The sequence below is a fragment of the Montipora foliosa genome, chromosome 11 (genome assembly GCF_036669935.1).
Source record: "Montipora foliosa isolate CH-2021 chromosome 11, ASM3666993v2, whole genome shotgun sequence".
Taxonomy (NCBI): domain Eukaryota; kingdom Metazoa; phylum Cnidaria; class Anthozoa; order Scleractinia; family Acroporidae; genus Montipora; species Montipora foliosa.
In genome coordinates, this window is record NC_090879.1 from 54,537,782 (window position 1) to 54,545,281 (window position 7,500).

Here is a 7,500-nt window from a genome sequence, read left to right on the forward strand (position 1 = left end):
GGAATCGCGTTATCGCGAAAGGAAAGCATGCCGTGAAAAGTTCTATAATCTCAAGGTCGAACATTTAAAGGACTGTAAGCCAACAGCCTCGTGGCGTGAAATTAAGAAGCTCAGCGGTATGTCGGATGCAGCCACAAGAAGCGCTAATCCAGCTACTCTCTACCAACATATTGAATGCGGCCAGGGAGATTCCCCCACAAGCACGATAGATATTGCTAACACTATCAACCAGGCGTTCTTGGCTCCTATGAGAGCCTTCACCCCCCTTACACCGTGTATCTCAACTAATTCTGACCGAGATACTTCTTTTCAGGTTTCAGAATTCTCTGTTTTTAAGAAGCTAACAGCCTTAAATCCAACTAAGGCCCTTTTCAAACATCGAACTTTACATGTGCAAATGGGCGAAAACAATAGATTTTTCTCATTTGTATTAGATTCGGCACATGGAAAGTTCGACGTTTGAAACAGGCCTAAGGCCACCGGTTCAGACGGAATCTCAAAAAGAATGCAGATTTATTAGCACTGCCTGTTTCTGACATCCTGAACTGTTCGTTTAAAGAAGCATGGTTGCCTCAGTCTTGGAAGGACGCTGACATCGTTCCTGTTCCAAAGCAGAAACCAATACATGATGTAAACAAACATATCCGCCAAATATGCTTGACTCCTGCACTCTCTAAGGTTGCTGAAGATTACGTCATGGAGTGTTTTCTCAAGCCTGCTGTCTTGGCAAAATTGGATGTACGGCAGTTTGGGACTGTGCCAGGTTCCAGTATAACACAAGCACTAATAAGCATGGTCCATGCGTGGCTTTAGTGCTACTGATGGGAATGGTGAACAAGCGCCTTTATTTTCTACGCCAGCTAAAGCGATCACACGTTAAGTTACGTCGGTAGAACCTCTGCTTTTCTACTTGACATGTATAAGGCCTGTTACCGTCTGAATACGCATGCCCTGTTTATCATCATAGCTTCCCGCAATACCTTTCATTCGATCTTGAGGGATGCCAAAGGCGAGCACTGCGTATTACTTATCCTGGTTGCTCATATGATGAGGCCCTTTCCATGACCGGGTTAGTCCCTTTGCACAAGCGCCGCGAGCTCTTAAGTGATAAACTTTTTAATTCTATCTTATGCAACCCTTCGCACAAGCTGTATAGCTTACTTCCTTCCAAGAACAAATGCAAAGTTAATTTAAGGAATAAGCGTGCTTTTACCACACGGCGTCTCAATACTATCCGCACTCGCAATTGTTTTATCCATCACTATGTCAATAAGGCAATGATGTAAATATTTCCTTTTTAATATTTTCAGATTTTTTAGGCTTTCCTGATTTTATTGTAAATCATACGTAATTCAGCTTATGGCTGCCATGTTTTTGATCAATAAAATATCCATCTCTGCAAGCTAAATTCGATGCCGCCGCCGCCGGCTACGAAGCCGCGTGCAGCGACAGTGATTATTTCGCGGCACACTTGTTGTCATTAGAATATCGCAAAAGGTAAGTTGTGTTTCATGCGGTTGTGTGATTTACAAATTGGGTTAACTGTGTAGTATTATAGTTGTAATTAAAAGATATTTTTGGCGTTCTCTTGCAGTATCACTCCCAGCCAGTTTTGTCAAAAGGAATGCGCCCTAAGTCATGAGTTCTCCCCATGTAATAGAAATGTCAACGAATTTTTTCGGTCAAGTGTAAATTTGAACTATCCCTTTTTACTACGTATTACGGTCTGCTTAAAATCCAAGGTTACGGTTCAGTATCACATTTCTCGAGATAAAAATATTCAAATTATAAAAATCCTTCGCAACGTTAAACAACCCCCAAGTGAAAAAGAGACGTTTGTGCCATATGTTATTAGGTAATGAACGGTAAATAGTTCAACATTTTGGTGACTGTACTTTAATCTTCTTACCTTTCGTAACATTTGCCTTGAACCCAACGTAGTCTCCGTCCATACCATAAACGTCTGACACAAACTCTAACGTCATGAAGTTGGTAGAGGAGTACATTGCTTGAGGAAGTCCTGTATATCTTCCACTTCCACATAATCTTGTCAGCAATTCACTCTGAACAGAAGGCCCATCTCTCACTACAAGAGCGTCCTTTGGACAGTCGTAACCTCCCTCATCGGAAATGTCAAACTTTGTAAACTCAATCTTGAGGCGATATCCCGAAGGAGCAATCAACGACCACACAAAGTGGGAATTTCTGGGGTATTTGCCGGGAAATTCTGGACTAGTAATTGTGTCATTTGAAGCTTCCCGCAAATCAATTGCTGCAACAATAAACAAATGATTACAAGTAAGAACAAAGCAACTACACCTCACATCCTTTCACACCCAAGACGCTTTCTGCTGCCGTATCTTCCTATTTGTCTAATTCCCACTTTAATAGGATTCTTTATCAACCAAATGAATCTAGAATCTAAAGGTCCCTAATATCTTTAAAGCAGCGGTGGGACCTTCGCAGCAACTATTATTTTCAATTTTTTACTCTAATTCTTCCACATGAGACCTAATACATTAATTAGAAATAAAATACTCACTTTGTTTAAATGGTAAGGTTATGTAACGAGCAGAAAATTGGCTTGTAGAATCGCCATCTGATAGATTAAATTCAATATAGAGTGAGCTCTTTGTGGTGGCGATGGGGTCTGGCAAACCACTTTGACAGTATGCGATCCAGGGTTGGTCTGTCGAACTATCTTTGAACTCTATGCGCGTATCTTTTTCAGTGCAATAGTCTTTATGTCGAGGAGAGCTGACAAAGCCGGAAGTTTCTAGGGTATAGTTAGTGAAGTAAAAGATAATCCGTTGATCTGTAGGAACACTGATTATCCAGATGCACACCCCGCCTGCTTCGTCTGGAGCTGGACTGATTATCACACCTTCAGTCTTCGCTAAGATTACAGGAGCGCCGCCACATCCTGCGAACATTGGAAACAAAATGATAACTTACCCTTTCAATTAAACCCATCAACAATGGATGAGCTTGGGGAATGATGTCTGAAGTTGGAAGCACAAGACAAATCGAGCCTAAAGCGTGGGGTAAACATGACAACCCTGTGAGGAAAACCAAGATAGTTACCACATATTTACCAAGCCAAGAGGGATGGGAGGGCCGGGAATAAAATCAGCAAGAACTGCCCAATAGCGGGAAACAAACGCATTATTACTTGACACTGATGCGAAGCTTAGTAATCAAAAAGCGTAAAGAAAAGTAGGCTTCTTACCTCCGAAAGAAGACTTGATAGTAGAAAACAACAAGAACACTGGAGAAAAAAATGACAGTCAGATAATGGACCGGACGCAACCGTTTGTTCAGAATTTAAATGGAACAGACATTTTCGCAAACGTTTTCTTGAAAAATTTTGATTCACTTTTTGGAGAAGTCCGTTTTTTCGAAATTTCAAAATTACATTAAATCTTTTGTCCATTCGCGATTAGATTTCGGTGAGACACACTAAACAGCCATTGATTTGATCGAAAATTCAAGTAAATTTCGCTCCAAGCAAGAATCGTACGAGATCAGCATCCCTGTTGAAAAATCCGATCCTTTGACATCTGAACTTTTTTTGTAATTGAAACCGGAAATATTGCTTTAATAGCTGGTAGTAGCCAAAACGCGGGGCCGGGGCCGGGGTCGGGGTGTCTTTTCTTTTCCCCTTTTTTTTCGCATTGTTATTATGCTAACAAGCCCTGATTTACATGTAAAAGCACACTGGTTTTTGTTTTCAAAACAAGATCACCCCAGACTCACTTCCCTTTAACTCCAGGGCCCGGTTGTTCAAAAGCCGATTAACGCTAATCCCAGATTACAAATTAACCAAGGAGTTTATTTCTCTACTCCCAAGTGCTGTTCAACGCTGATATTCGGCAAAATTTTAAGCGGGCCCAGGTCCCTTAGGACACGACTGTAAAGTGGTACATAAGATAACATAATTTGATGAGCTTTAGCTTGGTAGATAGAAATATGTGTATCACTGCATAGTAGGAATACTCATTGACATTTACAGCATTTTAAGAAAAGATGGGTCAATTTATCTGCTTTTTTTAGAACTCTGGGCCCGGTTGTTCAAAAGTCGGTTAACTTAATCCAGGATTAACGTAAACTTTTGTTTCATGTTTTCAACTTTTTGGTTAAAGTTTCTTTTGCTCATTTTTGTTTTTCAAGATCGACATCTACTAATGTAAATTTTATCCGAATATCAGCGTCGAACAGCATTTGGGAGTAGAGAAATAAACTTCTTGGTTAATTTTAATCTGGGATTAGCGTTAATCGGCTTTTGAACAACCTGGGCCAGCTGTACTACCCTGGGTTCCAGAGGTTATTTTCTCGCTATGAAAAGAGCGAGTCACGAAGCGGCGAGAAAAACCTCTGGTACAGGCCGTTAAAAACCTCACTTCCATGCAAACCAACTTATTTTGATTGACTTCCAGAGTAAGAGTTTATTTTAGAAACTTGGGCAAACCGGTTTAAAAATATTTGTGCAATGTTTACCGGTCACTCTACTGGGAAATTCTCACAGTGGAGTGAATTAATCGTTGTCACTGTCACGTAACAAAAAACTAAAATCGAAACTGTTCAATGAAATAAGCCGAAAACTTGGAATGTTGTAGGAGACATATTCATAAATCACCTCACCAGTACTCAAGTCTGTGCGATACATCGTTTCTGAGTTTTTTGTCGAAGAGTTTCACGCAACTATTATTTGTTACAAATGCAAACGTGAATTGGAGAAATACGAAAATTGCATTTAAGTCCTAGAATTAGAACTGAAAAAATTTAAAGAACTTTACGAGTCCCTGGAGCAGTTTCAATATGACTCGAGGCATTGAGGTGTAAAGATGTCAGAAGCTCAGTCACACCTTCGTCAAATTCCCAAACAAAATCAGAGTGCTTGTTCGATTACGCCCCCTCTAAGGCCACCCAACAGCAAACATTCATCCAGCGTCAATGAGACGAATTAACCTTAATCTGCCAGCCATGAATTTGTGATTATCGTGTCGCTATCGCTGCTGTACCGTTCATAGTCTAGTGAAAAACCGGTTTGATCGTCCCCCTCGACTTAACCAATGGCAATCCTTATAAAAAACGGTTTGTCGATCGACCAATGAAATCTCCAGGGTCAAAAGTTGACTCTGGAAGTGGAAAGCCCAACGTGATTGGGGCGGCATGTTCAGAAAGGTTAACAGCCTGTACCAGGGGTTTTTCTCGCCGCTTCGTGACTCGCTCTTTTGTCGCTCTTTTCATGGCGAGAAAATAACCTCTGGAATCCAGGGTACAGCTGTACTGTTGTTTTCGAATGACTGAAATCTGTCCTTCATTTATGGTGGAAATTAGTAAAAAACATTAAGGAACTTACGGAAACTATGAAAGTTCTTAAGGGACATCTTAGGTTCTTTTCTCGAAATCGGACTTTGATTTACTATTGTTTGCGTGTGTTTTAAAATCGAAGTTGGTTTTTGCGAGCATCTGACTTAGTCTTTCCGAAAATTGGAGTTTGTTTTGCGAAATTAAGATAATTTCCGAAAATGCTAAAATTGGAGTTTATGAAATATACGCCAACTGCCAGAAACACTGAAGACTCGCTGAGCTCCACACTTTAAAACAGCATTGTAATGTTTACTTCTTGAGAAAAAAACAGAAACAAGATGATCGTCACGTAGTCACGCAACGTTCTCATTTGCTCGTTTTGATGTCATGTTGTTGTCTGTCTTTACTACAAACGGTTTGTAGTAAAGCCAGAGTCGCACGGGAACTTGCTAGTCAATTCTATCCGAACGTCAAGGGATCGAATCCAATATCACAAAAAAAAAAAACACAACATTGAAAACAATTTTGCGAAAACAAGCAAATGAGAACGTTGCGTGACAACTATCGTGGAACTGTGTTCTGTTTCGTTTTAATTGTATTGCGGAGGTTTTTAAGAAGTAAACATTAAAATGTGGTTTTAAAATATGGAGCTCAGCGAGTCTTCAGTGTTTCTAGGAGTTAGCGTATATTCCCCACAAAAACTCCAATTTCAGTCTGAAATTCTCTTAATTTCGAAAAACAAACAAAGATGTCCCTTTCGTATCTTCCGTATGTTCCCTATTTTTTTTACTAATTTGCACCATAAATGAAGGAAAGATGCCGAACATTCGAATATAACATTACAGGAGAATAACGTCAAAATTTGAAACAAAAAAATTTGGAAAAATAAGACACCCCGACCCCGGCCCCGCGTTTTGGCTACTACCTTAAAGGGGCTACGTCACGCAATTTTAGGCAATTTCAGCACTAATCGAATGGTCAGAGAGAATTAACTAAAATATCAAAATAACTGTTCAAAACTATAGAAGAACTCTAACAAAACACAGGGAAGCCAAGAAGGGACATGGATGGGCAAAACTGGAGAGGATTGAAATGGATTGAATTTGGGTAAATTTGAAAAATGTCGGGCCACCTTTTTTCAAATTTATATCAGTCTATATCAAAATGTCATTTACAAAGCTGGAAAATCATTCTCAGTTGTTATGTGGCCGTGATTTTGCAAATGAAAGACTCTTGCTCTGCCAATTTGACGTTTAGAGTTCATAATTAACAAAATTAAACAAAATTACCTAAAATAGCGTGACCTAGCTCCTTTAATAGCTGCGCCGAATAAAGCTGCTCGTAGTTCAGTCATGCAAGCACAAGCTGTCAATTACTGTAAAATGCTAATGTACCCAGAACACATCTAATCTTTGAACAATCGTTGCATGTTCATACAATAAAATCCAATCCACCAAAAGAAAAAAACTTTTTAGTTGTTTTCACGGATTTTCAACACATTATAGCAGGTTTTTAGACCCAAATGCAAACGTCCAGTACGCTACATAGCAAGATCCAGACGAAGAACAACATACAACTATTTGAAATCGTCGATCGCCTCTAAGGCATCGTTCGACCTCACTGCTGTCAAACTGAATAATGATAAGGCCATTGAAGTAACTCGATCCCTTGAATAAACACATGATTGCCAAAAGGAAAGATCAGCAACAAATTAAATATTATTGACATTAAGAACCCACAAATGCAACTATAAGATCAGGGGCCAAAATGCTTGTTGGCAGTCTGAAAACGTGAACCTTGATCGAAAAGTGGTATGACAGTTGACATTTGAATGGAAGTCCATTTGCAACTCTTACCGGCTCCAAATATAACGCGCATGATACTCGGTATTTTAGCCATGCAGCTGAAAACTTGGACACCAAGCGACGCTCAAAGGATCTTCGGAAAAACAGGATCCGTGGTAAAACTTTCAAACCAAGGTGTGTACAACGCGCCCCGATGGAGAAGGGCCTGGCACCAACAATACTGTGAAAGGATTGTGTTACCAACTAACGCGGTTACACATCGACACCGTTTGCAACTGCAGAATACCGTGCCACTCGAACAAAGTTCTGGGTAGCCGGCTAGGCGGTACGCAGAAACTAATAAATTAAATTTAAAGTATGTAATTTATTTAAGTAACAATAA

General features: G+C 39.9%; 1 protein-coding gene across 1 annotated transcript in view; it reads right to left on the reverse strand.

The window, feature by feature from the left end:
- Positions 1 to 7,306, reverse strand: part of LOC137975074 (dorsal-ventral patterning tolloid-like protein 1) — a 20,099-nt gene extending 12,793 nt beyond the window's left edge. The window contains exons 1-4 of the mRNA XM_068822122.1: positions 7,170 to 7,306; positions 3,230 to 3,268; positions 2,543 to 2,923; positions 1,910 to 2,272 (exon numbers count right to left, since the gene is read on the reverse strand). Of these exons, the coding sequence (XP_068678223.1) occupies positions 1,910 to 2,272; positions 2,543 to 2,923; positions 3,230 to 3,268; positions 7,170 to 7,212 (826 nt within the window). The 5' untranslated portion in view covers positions 7,213 to 7,306. The remainder of the gene's footprint in view (positions 1 to 1,909; positions 2,273 to 2,542; positions 2,924 to 3,229; positions 3,269 to 7,169) is intronic.
- Between the last annotated feature and the right edge of the window lie 194 nt (positions 7,307 to 7,500).